Source organism: Sus scrofa, chromosome 18 (genome assembly GCF_000003025.6).
Source record: "Sus scrofa isolate TJ Tabasco breed Duroc chromosome 18, Sscrofa11.1, whole genome shotgun sequence".
In the NCBI taxonomy this organism is placed as follows: domain Eukaryota; kingdom Metazoa; phylum Chordata; class Mammalia; order Artiodactyla; family Suidae; genus Sus; species Sus scrofa.
This window is the reverse complement of record NC_010460.4, coordinates 19,678,377-19,698,280: the sequence shown is the minus strand read 5'-3', so window position 1 is coordinate 19,698,280 and position 19,904 is coordinate 19,678,377. Positions and strand designations below refer to the sequence as shown.

The window sequence follows — 19,904 nt, the reverse complement described above, 5'->3', positions numbered from 1 at the left end:
GCAGCATAGGTTACAGCGACAGCTTGGATTCAATCCCTGGCCCGGGAATTTCCATATACCGTAGGTGTGGCAGAAAAAGAAAAAAATAATAAATAAAATGAAGATAATACATATCCCTGCCTTGAACACTTGTTGTGAGAACCAAATGAGACCCCAGTGTTTGGTGGAGAGTAGGTTAAATTTTAAATACTCTTACAGCTTGAATTCGTCCCTCTGAAACTCATGTGTTAAATTACTAGCCCCCAGAACCTCTGCATGTGGCCTTATTTCAGAAATAGGGTCTCTGCAGATGTAATTAGTTAAAATGAGGTCATGGGGGTGGGCCCTAATCTAATACGACTGATGTCCTTATTAAAAAAGGGAACTTGTGGAGTTCCCGTCATGGCTCAGTGGTTAACAAATCCTACTAGGAACCATGAGGTTGTGGGTTCGATCCCTGGCCTCGCTCAGTGGGTTAAGAATCTGGGGAGTTCCCGTCGTGGCGCAGTGGTTAACGAATCCGACTAGGAACCATGAGGTTGCGGGTTCGGTCCCTGCCCTTGCTCAGTGGGTTAACGATCCAGCATTGCTGTGAGCTGTGGTGTAGGTCGCAGACGCGGCTCGGATCCCGCGTTGTTGTGGCTCTGGTGTAGGCCGGTGGCTACAGCTCCGATTGGACCCCTAGCTTGGGAACCTCCATATGCCACGGGAGCGGCCCAAGAAATAGCAAAAAGACAAAAAAAAAAAAAAAAAAGAATCTGGCATTGCCGGGAACTGTGGTGTAGGTCGCAGAGAGAGGCTCAGATCCCGCGTTGCTGTGGCTGTGGCGTAGGCCCGCAGCTGCAGCTCTGATTCAACCCCTAGCCTGGGAACCTCCATATGCCGCGGGTGCAGCCCTAGAAAAGACAAAAAAAGACAATAAAAAAGGGAACTTGAACCCAGAGACATGCACACAAGGAAGAACAGCGTGTGAAGATGGAGATCCGGGTGATGCTTCTTCAAGCCAAGGAGCACCAAAGATAATGCTAAGAATACAAATGAGTAAGCTGAGAAACTTGTTCGGGTTCGCAGGGTTACTCAGCTCACGTCTTTGTAAATGTGATACAGACTAATGATACCCACGTCACAGGGGCTGGTTGCGACAGTTAAATGCAGTAATGTATGCAAAGTGTTTAGCAGCGTCCTGCCTGTTTTAGGGACCCATTAGTTGTGCTTGCTCCTCCGGCCAACCCAGCAAGTGGCCTGTCCCCTCCAGAACACCACGACCCTTTCCAATAGGGCCTTAACCAGTCTGGCAATGCAACTCCTGGCTCTTCTCCACAGCTTGGGATGGGCTGTCCCTCTGCCAAGGCCGGCTGCCTATGCTCTTCCCTGACCCCATGGCCCCCAGCTGCAGTGAGAATGCAGGATTGAGCACACTTGCTCTCTAGATGGCTGAGTTCTAGGTGGACCCAGCATCCCTGGGTCACTGCTCTCCTGCCCAGTCCTTTTGGGCACTCGTGTGACCTGCTACTGCAAAGCAAAGCCTTCAGAATGAGTCGAGTGGCGATGAGGAAGCCCCCATAAGCTCTTTCCTACCTGAACAGGTGCCTCCTTCTTCTGCCTCTGCCCCCAGTGAGGGCCTGTGAACCAGCTGTCGGGGCATGTCAGCCTCCCCGCAGCTTTGGAAGCACTGTTCCAGGAGAGAGGGAGGCGGAAAGCTGGAGAACTAGGGGTGACGTGGTCCTCAGACTGGCACAGATCAGTGGAGAAGCCTGGATTCTGCATGCCCACCAGTGTGCTTATGGCCCCAGTCTGCCCGGCACAGGGGACCTGGGTTGGCCTCAGAGCTCCAGCTGGCCCCTGGCTTGGAGAAGTGTGAAACACTGAGATTCTAGGATGCTGGTCTTGTAAGAACGCCCCCAGACTCCCCTCCAGCAGGGCCTGACATCCCCTCTTCCCTAGAGGGCCCAAGAGAGCAGAGTGGTCCTGCTCTAGGAGCCCCCTAACCCGTCGTCCTTCAGCCCTCAGAGACCCCTCTGCTCTCTTGAATTTCTGCCCCAGCATCAGAGGCTACAGAAGCAGCAGCGCAGCCTGGGGCTGCCCCATCGAGGGCTGCCAGGCCTGACCCCTGCAGGGTAGTAGCACTGGCTCGGGGTACCTGGCTGGCAGAAGACTAACACTCATCCCCATAGCTCTATTGGCTACCAGCCCCCGACCTCCTTCCCCTACCTAATACCACACAAATGTGTGAGTGGCACGTGCGCGCGCGCGCACACACACACACACACACACACACACAAAATGCTCAGGCCGCAACCCCCACCCTGCCTGCCTCTAAGGAGGCCAGAGAGGAGCAGCTGGGACACACACCCCCACAAGGTGAAGGGTTGAGAGGCCACGTGGGGTGCATATCATGCCCCCTGCCCCCCTCCACCCCATCCTCATAACTTTACACCTCAGCTACTCCAGGCCAGACAGTGCCTCCTCTGGACTCCCAGACCTGTCCCGAGTCCCCTCCCATCCCAGGTGGCTGTCATCTCTCCACCATCCTGAGGTCCAGATGTGAGCTGAGGAGAGCCCCCCCCCCCCAGCATGTGCCCTTGGGCTGACCCTGACATCCTGGACACAGCTAAGTCCCCTTTCCTTTCCCCCCTTAGAGGATCCTGCCCCAGGGAGTATCTCAAGCCCTGGTTCTAAGCTGCAGGGACTTGAGATGGATCTGGCTGGGAAGCCACAGGGCCCCCTGCATCCCACAGCAATGATGGGTGGGCCTCATGTGTCTGGATGGGACCCCTCTCCCCAGGGGGAACACCCTTGGACTCGGGGCTTCAACCAGGTCCGTCTGTTTGGGACAAGAGAAGATGTTGAAATCCACAGATGGTTCATGTGGGACCAGGGAGGCCTCTATCTTCACAAAACAGGAGCCCCGCCATTCCCACTGCAGGAGCCCCAGACGCCTGTGGTTCCAGGTGGCACTTCCTCCCCTTTCTTTTCCTCCTTGTTAGGTGCCGTGTGCTCTATATAGTGAGTCCTTCAGACAGGCAGGAAGGATGCAGGCCCTGGCCCCTTCCTTGACATGGCCCAGTAGTGGGGAGGGAAGTGGTTTGAGCGAAGCCCTGAGCTAAGCAGATTTTAGGAGCGTCTGAAACGGACCAAGTGCAGCTGCACTTGGGTGTGGGGATGAGGGTCTGGGTGAGGCATCCTGGCATCGAGGTGAAAGGTACAAGTGGGAGAAGACTCAGCAGAGGGACCAATGATGTCAGCACTGAGAGGCAGGGCAGGGGCGAGGCAGTGCAGGGTAGAGGAGGATGCTAAGACGCTGAGCTGAGCTAGGAGCGGAATCTCAGGGCATTTATTTACAGGGGATGGTGAGAAACCCAGGCCATAGGGAAGCCCCAGGATCTGAGAGTTCAAGTGAGAAAGAGACGCAGAGACTGGGGTTTCTGAGGCATGGCCAAGGTTTTAGGGATGCTGAAGGTGTGGGTCCAAGGTCCAGAGCAGAATCCACGGGAAAGGGGTGGGAGCCAGACTGCAGAAGATCAGGGCGAGGAGAGGGGCTGACCACGAAGGGAAAGGGACGTAGAGTCTGTTCTTATCAAGGCCAAGGGGGCAGAGAGCCAGGGCCTGGGAGGGACCAGGGGGACCGCCTAGCTTCCTGGGCCTTGGGTCATTTGTGGAGATCGAAAGAGTGCAGATTAGGGTCGGGGGCGGAATGTGAGCTCTAGAGGTGTCTGGGTGGCAGTGCTGGCCAAGCGAGGGACTTCCAGCTTACAGCCCAGAACGCTCTGAGGAGGCAGCATCTAGTGAGAAAGGGGAAGGAAGAAGCCTCGGCTGTGGCGTCCTGGGCATCGGTAATAAAGCTGCCACTTTCACATGTCAGATGCAGTCTTATACACTTTACAGATAGGAGCCAGAGTGGCTGTATTAAACCCTAAGTTAGATCCTGAGGGGCCTCTGCTCAGCCTGTTGGACGACCCATGAGTTGTACCCCCCCATTTGCTACTGAAGCGTGTACTTTCTACCTCATCCCATAGAATGGAAGCTCCAGGAGGGCAGCTGTGTTCAGAGAAAGTTGACTTTTCTTCCCCTTTTTTATGGCCGCACCCACAGAGTGTGGAAGTTCCCAGGCCAGGGATTGAAACGGAGCCACAGCTAAGACAATGCTAGATCTTTTTTTGGTTTGTTTTGTTTTTTTTGGTCTTTTTGCCTTTTTCTAAGGCCGCTCTCACGGCAAATGGAGGTTCCCAGGCTAGGGGTCCAATCGGAGCTGCAGCCGCTGGCCTACACCACAGCCACAGCAACTCGGGATCTGAGTCGCGTCTGTAACCTACACCACAGCTCAGGGCAACGCCGGATCCTTAACCCACTAAGGGAGGCCAGGGATCGAACCCGCAACCTCATGTTCGTAATCGGATTCATTAACCACAGAGCCATGATGGGAATTCCACTGCGCCGCATGGGGGACGGAACCCACACCTCCGCAGCAACCTGAGCTGCTCCATGGAGGAAACTCCTAGACAAAGCTGACTTTTATTCGACACTTTTTCCTGGCACGTACGGGATGTTCCCTGAGCAGTTGTTGAATTTAGGTCTCTGAGCCCATCTGTGACAGTGATGTCATCACTCTTGTATTACAGGTGGGAAATGGGGGTTCCAAGGGAGTGTGAGGTTTGCTCAAGGTCACGCAATTTCCAAGTGGTACAGCCAGGGTGTGACTCAGCCCTGCTGGATTCCAGAGCCCAGTGTCTCGCCAACATGTCCCCAGAAATCCAGGCATTCGAGGCACAGGCCAGCCTAGGGAACCTCGACAGCCCGGACCGAGGGGATGGGGCTCCTGGAAAGGAGGGTTGGGGACAGAGGCAGCTGTGACCGGCCCAGGCCTGCTTTGAAGGGGCAGAGCCAGAGCTGGGAGGGAGTCTGGTGCAGCTGCTGGATCTCCGTTGTCTCTCCCCGCCACTCACATGGGGCTTCTTTCGGTTCCCTTTGGTGACGTGGCTCCCCCACCCACATGCACACACATACACACGCACCCTGGCTTCTACCGGAATCAGGCCTCTCACCACACCCTCAATCTGATGCCCCAGCCAGGGGAAGTGGGCACCGGTGCTGTCTCACTGTTGGGAACAAGAGGGCTGGCCGCACATCTCAGCTGAGGCTCCTGGGGCCATGGAGATCAAGTCTCCCTGCTCCTTGTGGGCCTCTGCCCCACTGTGGGGAACTGGGAGTGATCACGTGGGGGGCGGATGGAGCCTCATGTCCCCTTTGCTAGGGCTTCGCCCTAAGACAGCATCCAGAAGCAAGGCAATCCTTGAAATCTGGAAAAGCCTGAGTGATGCTCTCTGCCCCCTGCCCCCTCCTCTGTAGGTCATGTCTCTGGCCCAGAGCGATTCTTGGCTCAGGTACCCCTAGTCCAGGGAAGGCAGGACCCAAGCTGAGCCCCTGCACAGCCCCTCTCCCTGGAGCCTCACACCAATGCCCCAATGCTGCAAGCTCAGTGAAGTCGCCCTCCTTTTACCGCAGGGAACAAGATTCACAGGACCTGCCTAAGGTTGCGGAGCTTGAATGCAGCAAAGGTAGATGCAAGTTCAAGGACAGTGCCTCTTCTACACCCCCCCCCCGCCCCCAGCGTGGTTCTTGCCAAAATTCAGAGATGTTAGGGGTAGAAGCCCTCAGCTGAGCGCAGGGGGCAGGGGGCAGAATCCTAGTCTAGAGCTTCCCCACACTGGGTGTGTGTGGGGGGAGGCATTTAACAATAAAAGAAGGCTCTTCTCGACTATTGCTCCAGGTATATTCTCTAGTCCAACACAGAATACTTTCTATTAACCACAACTGACGTCCCGTAAAAGAGATTCATATTTTGAGAGGAACCACTTTCAATGAAATAGCAGTTTCATTTTTAAAGAAAGAAATACAAATCAATCTCCCTATCTTTTCTGCAGTCACACTTGACAACTGAAAAAGATAAAATAGTGAACTATTCAGTAGATACCGATAATAGAATACTTATATGTAATTATATTTCCCTCTTATATTAGGGCTGCAAGAAGAGTGGGGGAGCGGGAGAGAGACGCAAGAGAAGAAAAAAGACAACAGGTGAGTGATGATACGGATCACGGGAAAGACCAGCCTAGGTACTTCTGCGAGGATGGAGAGGGGAGGGGAAGGTCAATGTTCTGATTCATCAACTAACTAACAGGCTGTACTGGTTAAAAATACAGCCTTTAAACTTTAAAGGGCAAATAAGACTCTCTAGAACTTACATGTTTTAGTTTCTACCTACAATTTAATCAATTGACCTGTAAATCTCCTTCATTTAAAAATATTTTTATGGAGTTCCCTTTGTGGCTCAGCGGTCAACGAACCTGACTAAGGTCCATGAGGTTGCAGGTTCGATCCCTGGCCTTGCTCAGTGGATTAAGGATCCGGCGTTGCCATGAGCTGTGGTGTAGGTTGAAGATGCAGCTTGGATCCTGCATTGCTGTGGCTGTGGTATAGGCTGGAAGCTACAGCTCCTATTGGACCCCTAGCCTAGGAACCTCCACATGCCATGGAAGAGGCCTCCCCCCCCCCAAAAAAAGCAAAAATATTTCATTTAAAAATTTACCATGGGGAGTTCCTGTTGTGGCGCAGTGGTTAACGAATCCGACTAGGAACCACGAGGTTGAGGGTTAGATCCCTGCCCTTGCTAAGTGGGTTAAGGATCCGGTGTTGCCCTGAGCTGTGGTGTAGGTTGCAGACGAGGCTCAGATCCCGCATTGCTGTGGCTCTGGCGTAGGCCGGCAGCTACAGCTCTGATTAGACCCCTAGCCTGGGAATCTCCATATGCCGCAGGAACAGCCCAAGAAATAGCAAAAAGACAAAAAGAAAAAAAAAAAATTTCCGTGGAAAACAGAAAATGAAAAGACAGGAATGGCCCATGTGTGACCTGATTCTAGGGGGAATCAGACATTAAAATCCTAAGTGAAAACCAGCAAGGATGGGCTGCAGAGCCCGGAAACCAGACCTAAGAAAGGCAGTCAAGGTGAGCTTTCCGGAGGTGAAGCCGAAACAAAATGTGAAGACAAGTAGGAGTTCCCAAGCAGAGACTGCTTGGGGACAGGGAACAGGATGTGTGAAGGTTGAGGCCAGTGAGCGAGGCCCACTTAGGGAACCGAAAAAAACCTTCAGAACGGCAGATGGATGGTCAAGACAGCCGTAAGTGAAGAGGTGGGACAAGCGACCAAGGCGCTGATCCCGAGAGGCCCCAGAGGCGACCAGAGAGGGGAACTGGGTCAGGCAGGTGCAAAGATTGAGGATTCTAAAGGGACAGGATGCCGGCCTGCAGGCATGTCTAGGAGAGGGTGGTCTGAATGCCAGTGGCTGAGCGCTGGGCCACCCTCCGAAGAGGCGTGGAAGGGAGCGGAGGTAGGGGGAAGCCAGGGCTGAGGACGGTCTGCCAGTTCGCCCACCGAGATCGTACATGACTCGGTTGACGGCCAGTATCTGTCCGGATCTTGAGCTACCAGAGTGACTGACTGGGATGCTCCTGGGCCCCGCAGAGCACTTGTGGCAGGGTCGGGTAAGGAGCTGGGATTGTCGAATGACTATTTTATGGTTCAAGATTGTTGAAGGACCCCAGTGGACGCTCCAGGCCACCGCGCTGCCGGGCGTCTCCCCGGAGGCCCTTGGCTGCAGGGGGGCCAGCTCAGCCCGGTTCCTCGGTCTCTGGGTCTACGCAGGGACCCCAGGGCGGCTCCGCGGGGCAGGGCGGGGCGCTGCCCGCGCGCACGGAGACTCCGCGGCCGCGGCCCAGGGGCGGGGGCGGGTGATGCGGAAGTGCCGGGCGGGTGGTTGGACAAGCGCAGCTCCAGGAGGGCGAAGCTCGGCCCCAGCGCCTGGCCCGTGCTCCCGGGCGCAACCACGCGGGCGTACCGCAGACAGGTATGTCCTGGCCGCCGCACTCTCCTCTCCCCGCCCGCGGGGCACCTGCTGGCGGCAGGTGGGGGACTGGAACCAGGCGGGCTTGCGGGAGGGGTCAGCGTCCAGCTCCACCTGGCGCCCAAGCTCGCGGGGACGCCTAGGGCAGAGCGTGCCCCGTCGTTCTGGCGGCCTCCAAGTTTATCCCTAAATCCTGATCAGTGTGGGGTGCCCCGCACCAGTAGCCTTCGTCCGGGGAGTCGGAGGCACGGGCGGCGGAGTCGGCACCACTGCCAGAGGCGCCAGCTCTGCTGCTTCCCTCCCTTCATCTCGCCATCGCCAAGAATGGGTAGCACCGTGGCGCCCGGCTTCGGCCATGGAGGAACGAGCCCCGATTCCCCCTTTCTGCGCGCTCGGATCCCTCTTCCCCGGGCACCCCTCATCCTTTCGGGTAAGAGAATGAGGTTTAAAAAGGGTTCACCCTCCTAGGATCTTAAGGCCCATGGCAGGAATTCGGGCAGAGAGTGTGTAGGAAGATGGTGTCAGGCAGAGGCAGCGGCCGTCTTTTGACTTGTGACCGAGAAAAGGAGGCGCTGACCCTCCTAGCTGAGAAGAAGAACCACCGGCGCATTACTTCTTAGTTTCTTTACGTCTTTCACTCAAATTTAGAAACGAAAAAATTAAGAGTCTAAAAGTGGAGGGAAAGTGAGACTAGAGTGGCGATGATGTGAGAGAGCTGATGCCGAACACCGCGCCCGCCCCCGGTGCGGTTGTCTCTGGGACCCCAGAGGGGCGGGATCCGGTACCCAGGAGCTGGAGCTGGGGCTGGGGCTGGGGGACTTTCCTGGCCTCGCTGCCACCCTGTGCGTAGCAGAGAGGAGACGAGGGCGGGGGCGCCACCAGCCGGAGGAGCGGTCCAAGAGGCAGACCCTCTGCCAGCGCCCCAGGCGGGTTACGTGGGCTGGCTCTGGAGGCACCCGCAAGCCGCCAGGGGCGGCACCTGCGGGGGCGGTCCGGAGGGCAGGGCCTGGCGTGGGCTCCCGGCTCACCCAGAGCGAGGACGAGTGACCAGCACAAGTGAGGCCGCAGGCGGGGCAGATGTCGAGAGCTAGAGGCCCTCGCGAGGAGCGGCCAGAGCAGAGGGCGCGGGGGCTTCCAGCAGGGCAAGGAAAGCACCCTTTTTACCCAAAGGCCCTATTTTGGGGTTTTCCCCCTTGCACCTTGGTCTTACCTCGCCGTGCCGCCGAGAGGAAGCCGAGAGAAGCGTCTTCCTGCTGCTACCGCCGCCCCAGAGCCTCAGCTAGTTCTCAGGGTGTGGTCAATTCACCTGGCGGGGCGGGGCTTAGGGTCCGGCCCGGCGCAGGGAAGCCCCTGCCTTCTCAGGAGCTTGGTGTGGCGTTTGCAGGGAGATGGCTCAGAGGTGCAAGGGCTTGCTGCTTCGTCCGTGATTGGGGGCTGCAGAGCTTCCTCCCCTAGGGATCCCTGGTGCCCACAGTGCACCAGGCTCCCGGGCTACCCCTTCACTCATGGGCGCTTCTTCAGGTCCTCAGCAGGCCACACTTCCTCGGATGTTTCAGTGGAGTGGAAACTTGTACTGCCGGCTTTCCAAGGCTCAAATCCACAGGGCTAGGTCGGTAGCCAAGACCTGCTCCGTGGTCAAGGAGTCTGGGTAGACCCCCTGACCAGCCTGCCCTCTGATGGAAAATCAGATCCTCCTCCCAGAGGCCGTCAGAGGGTGTAAGATGGACTTTCTGAGGGCTGTGCCTTGGCTTCTGGGATCCCCTGGGAATCTGGGCAACTGCTTCTATCTCAAGAGAAAGGAGTGATGGAGCACAAAGGCACTGAAACTCGGAACTCCTGGCACTGAAAGTCTGAATCAGACCATCTCAGCCCATCCCCAGGCGGGAGGAAGCCTCCTTGGGGCATTGATGCTGAGCCTGGATCTGGGGCATCTGGATGCAGGCAAACGCCCTGCAGCTGAAGACTCTTCTGTGGTGTGCTGGACAGACCCTCTCTTGGCCCTTGCCGGGCTTGCCGTGGGAGGGCCTCTCCAGAGCCTGTCCCTGTGCTGCTTGAAGGGGCTGCACCTGCTGTCAAGAACTCAGAGTTATAATTTCAAAACCTTTGTGTTGAGGAGCAGTGCTGGACCGGGCCAGGCAGTGGACCCACCCAGACTTCCTCCTTGCCCGGGGCGGAGGAGCCAATCTCTCTGGCCTCCCAGCTGTACCACATTTGGCACAGCTGCGGGCCTGACCACGTATTGAGGGGTCACCAGGGAAGCTTGCCTTTCCCTCTGTGTCGCAAGAGCCTTCCTCTGTGTATCTTCTCTTAGGATGACCTGCTACTGGTGACGGTCACCCCTCTATTCTAGGCACCCAGGCCTTTGGGAGGGGAAGGGGGCTACACATACAAACATGGTGGTTGAGGCTCTCCAGGGCTGTGAACCCCACCAGTGGGCTTGGGGTTGGGGGATGGGCTACCGGGTGAGAGATGGCGCATTTGGTCTGGGGACCCAAATGTGATCCCCTCCCTCCCCCAGCTCACAGTGAGTCAGGTTTCTGAGTTGTCCGGTCTGGCCACTTTCATTTCCCCTGGGGCTGGGTGGAGGCTAGTGCAGAAAGGGGAACCGAGCCACCCATCTTCTGAGGCCTGGGGGGCAGGGCTGGGCGCTCCCCCCACAGCCCCCCGCTGCCCCGTCCTGGTCCAGCGCTGGGCACTGGTCTGAGGAGAGGCCTGCTGATGAGACTGCTTCATGGCATGGAGGTGGCACTTAGTCACCGCAACCCAAAAAGGTACTGTGCAGGGAATTTCAGGGGAAACTGAGCCTTGGTGCTCCAGGCCAAAGCAGGCCTGGAAGGAGGAGGCGGGAGGGGGATGTTTATGTGTGTGTTTGTCCAGGCCAGGAAGCCCACCAGGGCTTGTGTACTCCCAGAAGCCGTAGCGCCCAGCAGCAGTCCTGGCTGTGGTTGGGTGGCTTTAACTGTTAGAAAGTTCTTCACCCTGGGTCTAGTCTGTCTCAGCAGTCTGTTTGTCACATGGTGGTACCTCTCACCCCCACCCCACTGAGTGTTAACTTCACCGACACAGATCCCCCATTTCCTTCAGGCATTCCTTCCCTGAAAGGTCTGCCGTCTTGGACCCTCACCTGCGTTACAGCCCCAGCAGCCTTCCTCTTGGGTCTGGTCTCATCCTCTTTGAGTCAGAGGAGGATCCCGGGGAGAGCAGGGCTGGATGGAGGAGGGGAAGGCAGGCAGGGATAAACAGCTGGAGGACAGATGCTTCCAACATCTACCTGGTATTTCTTTCTTTCTTTTTTTTTTTTCTTTTTTTCTTTCTGTCTTTTTAGGGCTGCACCTGAGGCATGTGGAAGTTCCCAGGCTAGGGGTCCAATCAGAGCTACAAGCTGCCGGCCTACACCACAGCCACAGCAACGTCAGATCTGAGCCACATCCGCGACCTACACCACGGCTCATGGCAACGCCAGATCCTTAACCCACTGAGCGGGGCCAGGGATGGAACCCACAACCTCATGGTTCCTAGTCGGATTTGTTTCTGCTGTGCCATGATGGGAGCTCCCCTAGCTGGTATTTCTTAAGTCCTACTTTGGTCCAGCAAATGGCAGGGTGCCCGGGAGGGGACTGAGAAAGAAGGAAGAGCAGGAGGCGTTCCTGCCCTTAAAGAGGTTGCCTGCCCACCTGGAAGGTAAATAAGATGGGAACAGGTGCTACGAGGCAGAGTAAGAGCCCCAAACCATGCATCTCCATGGGAAGAGTTCAGGGCAGCCCATGGTCATACGGAAAGGGGAGTGTGAGGGCTGGGGGGTCCACCTGAGGGCACGTGTTGGTGCCCTTGTTCCAGGAAGCATGGCCTCTGGGAAAGACCCTGGCCCACCCCATCCCTACGCCACCCTCCTGGCCACAACTCCCTCTCTTCATTTGGTAGAGTATCTTCTGCTGGGGACAGAGGTACCAAGGAAGTGGGAGAGAAGCATGGTCCCGGGGCAGTGTGTGTGCTCTTACACAGATGCTTGCATGCCCACCTGCTCACAGGTACTCAGAAACTAGAGCCCCGGGTGAGAGGAAGCCTGATTTCTCATTGTGACTCAGCCCTTTGTTCCTTCCTTGCCAAGACAGAGTCCTCTCTGAGTCTCAGGTTGGGGTATATGACGGCTTGGTCATATCTCTGACCCCACGCCCACAGGTTAAGGCCAAGGGCAGGGGGAGACCACCCAGGAGTAGAGCAGGAAGGAGGAGGCTCAGGACAGTGAGGAGAAATTTCAGTCCTGGGGCCAGAGAGGGGCTGGCAGGTGAAGGGAAGGAGGAGGGGTTCCATGTGGCCCATCGGCCTCAGGGGGATGGCACCGGCTCGGGTGAGGACCCTGCCTCTGCTAAAGATAAGGTGCTTACTAAGTGCGAAATGAATGCAGGGTTTGTGGGAGGACCCAGAGCGTAGGAAATCAATGGCTTTAAAAGGGTGTGTTCTGAGTTTGGTGGCCACTGTCCTTGCCATCGATGTAAGAGGTGGACACAGCTGAGTGATGGGATTTCTCTCAAGATGCCCAGGTCCCGAAAGCTTCATCCCTGAGGGAAGCAAAGGAAGAAGGGAAGTTCTGGGAGCTGGGTGTGGAAACCCTCCCTGACTCATGGGTTCTGCCTTGGTCTTAGCCCGGTTTCCTAGAAGGCCGCCTGCAGAGGGGGTTCTGGGAGGAGCGGTGGGGGGAGCAGCAGGGGCAGGAAGCAAGCTAAGCCAGGATGTGGAATTGGCTGGAGATCAGCTTCAGCCTGAACCCACGAGGAGCCTGGAGCACGCTTTTACTCCACCGCAGGCAAGGGGACTGGCCTTTTGTTCCTGTGTGCCAGTCACCCACTGGTTCAGGGCTGTCCCTCTAGAGTGGGGGGATGGGCCTGGCCCCAGAGGGAGGCAGCTGAGGGCGGTTCTTTGGGTATGGGCAGCTCTGTGCTGTGCAGGGCGTCTGGGTGGGGCTCAGAGCATCCATCACAACTGTACGCCCTCCTTCTTCTCCCCAAACACAAAGCCCAGACAAAGAGCCGCTGCGACAGCAAAGCTGATGGTTGAAGGGGACTGACTTGAGCACCTGGATGGATGAGAGAGGCTTCAGCCACCAGGGCTGGGAGGAAGGGAAAGTCCTGACAGCCCAAGGCTCGGTCCCCTGATTGTCCCCACAGCCCCTGCCACAGGGCGCAGCCAGCTGCATGTCTGCTGATAACCCCCCTCTGCTCTCTCCCACAGCCCCCTTGGCCATGAACCAGCCCGCCCCCGCCGCCCTCCCTCCGCCCCGCCGCGTGCGGCTCAAGCCCTGGCTGGTGGCCCAGGTGAACAGCTGCCAGTACCCAGGGCTTCAGTGGGTCAATGGGGAGAGGAAATTCTTCTACATCCCCTGGCGCCACGCCACGCGACACGGCCCCAGCCAGGACGGAGATAACACCATCTTCAAGGTAAGCCCTGGACAGGGTACCACTGGGATCTGGGAGGCCCACCCTCCCTATGAGAGGGCTCCCTCTATCTCTCAGACTGGCCGCTCTCTAGCTGCCTTGCTGCAGGCCGGGGCTAAGGAGCTGCAGGCATCACCATAGAACACAGACCTTTCTAACCTCCCAGAGCAAGGTGAGGACGGAAGAGCCCCCAGGAGAACTTCCTGTAACTTCTCCTCCTGCTTGTCCTTGTGTCATTCTCATCAGGCAGCACATTTGGTGTACACATGCTAAAAGACCACAGGGGAGTTCCCGCTGTGGCTCAGCAGTAATGAAGCCAACAGGTAACCATGAGGATGCAGGTTCAATCCCTGGCCTCACTCAGTGGGTTATGGATCTGGCGTTGTCATGAGCTGTGGTATAGGTCTCAGACGTGGACTGGATCTGGCATTGCTGTGGCTGTGGTGTAGGCTGGCAGCTGCAGCTCCGATTGGACCCCTGGCCTGGGAACTTCCATATGCCACAGGTGGGGCCCTAAAAAGCTAAAAAAAAGAAGACCGCAGAATTCCCCCATAATCTTAATACTATGAGGTAACTACTATGAATATTTTTTGCTTATATTTTCAGTTTTCTGCATCTGTATGTATATGAAGTGCAAACATGGACTCAAACCAAATATTCCATTGTATAACCTGCATGTCCCACCCAGCCTCAGGACCAGGTTTCCTCTCCAGTAAATGCCACAGCACATTTAGTGACCAGAGTGTTCCGTTGGAGGGGCCAGCATAGTTTAGTCACCCAGTTCCAGGGTTTGGACACCTCGAGTTGCTTTGAGCACATTGGTGTTGAAGACCACATTGCCGTGGACGCCTTCCAAATCCTTACCCTTTGCACGTCTTAAATGATTTCCTTTGGAGTTAGTTCTTACTGTTAAACATTTCTGGGTCAAAGAGAACACTCATTTTTAAAGCTCTGGCTACATGTTTCTTCGTCTTTGGACTTGATATGTACATTTCAAATCTATTTCCTATGCTTGAATGGGTAATGTGGTCACACAATTCAACATGTGTTGAAGGGTGCCCCTTCCCTAAAAAGACAAAAACAAAACAAAACCTGCCCCTTCCCTAAAAAGACAAACAAACAAAAAACCCCAACCCCTTCCCTAAAAAGACAAAAAAACAACAAAAAAATTTTTAAAAGGCTAAAATGCTAAAGAGCAAAAAGCCTTCCTGGTGGGAGACTGTGTCTCCCAGCCACCCGCCCCCATTCTTAGGCAATTAGTATTTTCAGCTTCTTGTTTATCTTTGCATTTCTTGTATTTCTGCACATATACAAGCAAATATGTACCTATTTTCCCTCCACTTTTGATGAAAATGGTAGTTGGTTACATACTCTTCTGCACCTCATATTTCTTGAGGATCATGACATGGCCGTATATCAAAAGATTCCTTTTTTTCCCTTCCTACCCAGTATTCCATTCTTTTGATTGACCATAATTTAACCAGCCCCCATGGATGGCCATTTAGATTATTTGGGTCTTTTTCTTTAATAAACAGTATAAATTTGTATGTGCAAAATTTTGTGTGGGTGTTTCTGTATCTGTAGGATAAATCCCCAGAAGTCCAGTCACTAGGTTAAAGGGTAGAAACGCTTGTAATCCTACTATCAACAAAATTGCCTTCCAAAGTAACAGTACCAACAGCTGAAGTGTGCAGCGCTCATCCTAAGGGCAGACCCAGTTCTGAGAGCTTAGGGGGCATCAGCCCTGAGTCTTCACCACCACACTGTGAGGTAGGCACTGATGGGGAGACCAAACAAAGGGATGCAAAGAGACACGCTCCTGGGGAACTCAGCTGGTGGTGGCAGATTCTGGATTCAAACCCAGTTCTGCTCCAGATTCCATGCTTTTACCTGCCATGTTACCCCATCTCCTTAGAGATTGTACCTCATTTACTGCCTCAGGACCAGTGGATGTGATGCCTTTCTTTCTTTTGCTTTTTTTTTTTTTTTTTGCTTTTTAGGACCACACCCGTGGCATATAGAGGTTCCCAGGTTTAGGGTCTAATCAGAGCTACAGCTGCTGGCCCACCACAGCCAAAGCAATGCCAGATCCAGGCCGTGTCCTCGACCTACACCACAGCTCATGGCAACATCAGATCCTTAACCCACTGAGTGAGGCCAGGGATCCAGCCTGAAACCTCATGGTTCCTAGTCGGAATCATCTCCGTTGCACCATGACGGGAACTCCTCTTTTCTTTCTTTCTTTTTTTTGCCTTGTCTAGGGCGGCTCCCGCGGCATATGGAGGTTCCCAGGCCAGAGGTCGAATCAACATCAGATCCAAGCCGCGTCTGCGACCTACACCACAGCTCACGGCAACACCAGATCCTTAACCCACTGAGCAAGGCCAGGGATCGAACCTGCAACCTCATGGTTCCTAGTCAGATTCGTTAACTACCGCGCCAAGACGGGAACTCCTTCTTTTCTTTCTTTGCTTTTAAGGGCTGCACCTGCAGCATATGGAAGTTCCCAGGTTAGGGGTCCAATCAGAGCTACAGCCACCGGCCTACACAGCAACGCCAGATCCAAGCCATGTCTGCAACCTACACCACAGCTCATGGCAACACCAGGTCCTTTAACCCACTGAGTGGGGCCAGGGATCAAACCCAAGTCCTCATGGATGCTAGTTGGGTTTGTTTCTGCTGAGCCACAACAGGAACACCATGGGAGGCCTTTCAAAACCCCTAGATTTGCTTTAACTTGCTGGAGCCCCAAGGGACTGGCCTCCCACCTCTCACCTTGCAGACACTGAAGGTCTCACTGCGTGGCAGCGACTCACCGGCCAGGAGGGGCTGGGGCCTGGATGAGGGGCAAGGTTCTCTGTGGTCGCCTGTCTTGTCTTCCTGCCCTAGGCCTGGGCCAAGGAGACAGGGAAGTACACTGAGGGGGTGGACGAGGCCGATCCGGCCAAGTGGAAGGCCAATCTGCGCTGTGCCCTCAACAAGAGCCGGGACTTTCGCCTCATCTATGACGGGCCCCGGGACATGCCGCCTCAGCCCTACAAGATCTACGAGGTCTGCTCCAATGGCCCCGCTCCCGCAGGTATCCTGCCTGGCCCTGTGTGGGCCACCTAGGAGGCTGCGCAGTGGTCAGGGTCATGCCTCTCGGTCATAACGCCCAGAGCTCCCAGGACTGGGTCATTGGTGAGGCCGGGAATGGACTTGTCTTTCTCAGCCCATCCCGGTTCTTGGCTCTTGGCTTAGTGAGTGCAGGCCGGGTGGCCCAGGGAGCTGAGTGGTGTGGGGTCACAGGGTCGGGGGAGGGGGGAGACCCTAGTGATTCCTGATGGCTGTCTCCTTTTACTCTGTGTTTGGGCAGCTCTGGGCAGGGGAGAAGCCATAGCAGGAGCTGCCACATGGAGCCCTGACTGCCTTGCTGTCTTTCCTTCCTCTCCCTCGCCCCGCAGAGTCGCAGCCCAGTGAGGATTACTGTCTCGGGCCAGGGGAGGAGGAGGAGGAGGAGGAAGAAGAGGTGAGCCGGCACGGATGCGGTGGGCCTTGCTAGGGTGTTCCCTGCGGCTCTGCTCTGCTGTAGGACCCGGTAGCCTGTTCTTTGGGAGCCCTGCTGCTGATTCAAGAGAGCTGTCTCCCCTTGGGATGCTGAGGCTGGGAACAAAGGCACCACCTTGAATCCCCCTGGCACTTTGTTAGTATAAAACATGCTCACACGTGGTCTGACCCTCACAGCAGTTGAGGCTCAGCAGGTATTACCACCTGCAGAAAGTGGAAACCGGGGCACTGAGAGCTTACCGATGTGCTTGGGATGGCAGAGCTGGGTCTGGAGGCAGGGGCTGGCCTCAGCCAAGCTGAGGACCAGGGAATTATTGCCTTGTAAGTTTCATGTGTTAATTCTTTGGCATCAGGTCAATTTAATAACCTGTCCTCCCTTCTCTCCCTGCCCGCCTCCTCCTTTGCTTTGTCTTCTCTTCAGCTCCAGAGGATGTTACCAAGCCTGAGCCTCACAGGTGGGGCTGGGAGGTGGTGTGGCTGGGGGTCTATTATAAGGAGGAGCTTCGGGTACCAGAGGTACCTGGGAGGAGGCTGAAGGGAGGCCCAGGGCGGGGAGTAGGTGGGGCTGGGAAGCAGCTCCTAGAAGTGGCATTAAAGCTTTGTTGGTTCCCACCTTCTGCAGAAGCAGTGCAGCCCGGCCCCCACATGGCACCCTATTCTTTACCCAAAGAGGATGTCAAGTGGCCACCTACTCTCCAGCCTCCTGTGGTGCTGGGGCCCCCTGCTCCAGACCCCAGCCTCCTGGGCCCTGCCCCTGGCAACCCTCCTGACTTTGGGGAGCTGCTCTCTGAGGTCCTGCCAAACCCGCAGCCTGGGCCCCTGGCTGCCAGTCTGCCCCCTGCAAGCGAGCAACTCCTGCCCGACCTGCTGATCAGCCCCCACATGCTGCCTTGTAAGGACCCACCAGTGGGATGGGCAGGGGGAAGCAGTTTTGGGCAGGTGGAGGATGGTGAGGGGAAGAACAAAAACACCCACGTCGGTCTCTGGATCGGGGAAGGAAGGGGCGGGTGCTGACCACAGCCTGGTCGCTGGCAGATTGGACAGAGAAAGTCGGTGGGCTGCCGAAGGGGGAGACGTGGGGCTCATGGGTGGGGTGGGCCTGCCCCTCTGCCCCACAGTGACCGACCTGGAGATCAAGTTCCAGTACCGTGGGCGGCCACCCCGGGCCCTCACCATCAGCAACCCCCATGGCTGCCGGCTCTTCTACAGCCAGCTGGAGGCCACCCAGGAGCAGGTGGAGCTCTTCGGCCCCGTGAGCCTGGAGCAAGTGCGCTTCCCTAGCCCTGAGGACATCCCCAGCGACAAGCAGCGCTTTTACACCAACCAGTTGCTGGATGTCTTGGACCGTGGGCTCATCCTCCAGCTACAAGGCCAGGATCTGTATGCTATCCGCTTGTGCCAGTGCAAGGTGTTCTGGAGCGGGCCCTGCGCCTCAGCCCATGGCTCGCACCCCAATCCCATCCAGCGGGAGGTCAAGACCAAGCTCTTCAGCCTGGAGCATTTTCTCAACGGTGAGGGCCCCACATCATGTTCCTCTTGGCCTCCTTTCCAAAGGGGCAAGGTGCCAGCCTCTGACTAAAGGTCTTGATCTCCATGCAGAGCTCATCCTGTTCCAGAAGGGCCAGACCAACACCCCACCACCGTTTGAGATCTTCTTCTGCTTTGGGGAGGAGTGGCCTGACTGCAAACCCCGAGAGAAGAAGCTCATCACTGTACAGGTATACCCCATCTCCCACCCCTCAACTCTGCTTTGGTTTGACTCTTGGGCGGAGTGGAGCAGGGCTCTGTGGGTAGAGTGGATGCAGCCCACCTGCCCCCTGGTGGATACCCTCGTGCACAACTGGATTCAACAGTCCTGCCAGGGCTCTCCCTGTCCCGTCTCCTCTGCCCCCCAGGTGGTGCCCGTTGCAGCTCGACTGCTTCTGGAGATGTTCTCAGGGGAGCTTTCTTGGTCAGCTGATAGTATCCGGCTACAGATCTCAAACCCAGACCTCAAAGACCGCATGGTCGAACAGTTCAAGGAGCTCCATCACATCTGGCAGTCCCAGCAGCAGATGCAACCCATGGCCCAAGCCCCTCCTGTGCCAGGCCTCAGCGCTGGCCAGGGGCCCTGGCCCATGCATCCAGTCAGCATGCAGTAATGAGGCTGTAGACTGGCCCAGGCTTCCCGGGTGGCTGTGCAGACTGAGGAGGAGGTGCGACAGCCCCCATGGGCACCTGATGAGCAGCAGGGTCCAATCTCTGGGTCTCCTGAAAGTGGATTTGGGCCATGAAGAGGGAAAGAGGCCCGAGTTCGTTTCTCCTCAGAAGCTGGGAGAAGCGTTTTGCTTTGAGGGCTCTGTCTTCCTGGCTGTGCTGGGCTGGCTGTGGCAGAACTCAGCCATTAGCACCAGTGAGGAGGGAAGAAACTCACCCAGGAACCCTGGGGGGCCTAGCCACACAGAGGGAGCTGCCCCAGAGTGGCCCATTCTTGTGGCTGCCCCCATTTCTTCTGGCAAAAAGAACCAAGTGCTCTGGATCAGGTCTCCCTGGCAGGTCCTTTGCAGGGCACAGGCCTGACTTTGGGGTTCCCTAGTTTAAGCCTCGCTTCATCTTTCTCCCTCCAGAGATAGATATGAGCACTTAGGTATTATACCAGGTACTTAAGGCTAGCAGCTACCTCCTTGAGAGTCCAAGAACCTGGGGCAGAAAGTGGAATTTTATGTATTTTTTGGATTAATAAATGTTAAAAACAGACTCAGCTTTCTTTTCCAATCCCAGTTGCTCCCATGCGGTTCTACCAGACTTATGCCTCATGTCAGCTGGCCCTCTTTCTCCCATCACCTGCCCTCCATCCCTGGAGCCCTTGACACAGGGAGGGCCTGCCTTCCAGGCGGATGAGTCATGGGGCCTTTATAAGCACTCAGCTGTCCGGCTTTGCTTTCCAGGAGGAAGCTAGCTGAAGCAAGGGTGTGGATTTTTAAATGTGTGCAGAGTCTAAAACCCTGCCCAAATCAATTTTCCCATAAGAAATGGTAATAATAATAAAAAAAGGAATGGCTGGATTTC

General features: G+C 56.0%; 2 protein-coding genes across 9 annotated transcripts in view; one reads left to right on the top strand and one right to left on the bottom strand.

Annotated features, from left to right (window-relative positions):
• Window positions 1-9,170, bottom strand: part of KCP (kielin/chordin-like protein) — a 52,531-nt gene extending 43,361 nt beyond the window's left edge. Inside the window, exon 1 of the mRNA XM_013990798.1 lies at window positions 9,089-9,170. The gene's annotated coding sequence lies outside the window, so the exon portion shown is untranslated. The remainder of the gene's footprint in view (window positions 1-9,088) is intronic.
• IRF5 (interferon regulatory factor 5) lies at window positions 7,127-19,904 on the top strand. Of its 8 annotated transcripts, XM_021078960.1 has the most exons (10): window positions 7,543-7,881; window positions 9,400-10,649; window positions 13,108-13,313; window positions 16,200-16,389; window positions 16,754-16,818; window positions 17,278-17,311; window positions 17,479-17,748; window positions 17,975-18,367; window positions 18,456-18,574; window positions 18,752-19,904. In XM_021078960.1, the coding sequence occupies exons 2-10, from the start codon at window positions 10,610-10,612 to the stop codon at window positions 18,995-18,997; spliced, it is 1,563 nt and encodes a 520-aa protein (XP_020934619.1). In that variant the 5' UTR covers window positions 7,543-7,881; window positions 9,400-10,609; the 3' UTR covers window positions 18,998-19,904. The 8 variants fall into 8 exon arrangements, with proteins under 8 accessions (XP_020934622.1, XP_020934621.1, XP_013846259.1 ...); XM_021078963.1 differs by lacking the exons at window positions 7,543-7,881; window positions 9,400-10,649 and adding an exon at window positions 7,127-7,519; XM_021078962.1 differs by lacking the exons at window positions 7,543-7,881; window positions 9,400-10,649 and adding an exon at window positions 7,143-7,519 and having other exon boundaries at window positions 18,719-19,904.

Excerpts from the sequence above, each read along its gene's own strand:
- IRF5 (XM_021078957.1), top strand. The coding sequence starts at position 8,203 with ATGGGTAGCACCGTGGCGCCCGGCTTCGGCCATGGAGGAACGAGCCCC. Across the intron at positions 13,314-16,199 it reads GAGATAACACCATCTTCAAG|GCCTGGGCCAAGGAGACAGG; the intron begins GTAAGCCCTGGA and ends TTCCTGCCCTAG. Across the intron at positions 17,312-17,478 it reads ACCAAGCCTGAGCCTCACAG|AAGCAGTGCAGCCCGGCCCC; the intron begins GTGGGGCTGGGA and ends CACCTTCTGCAG.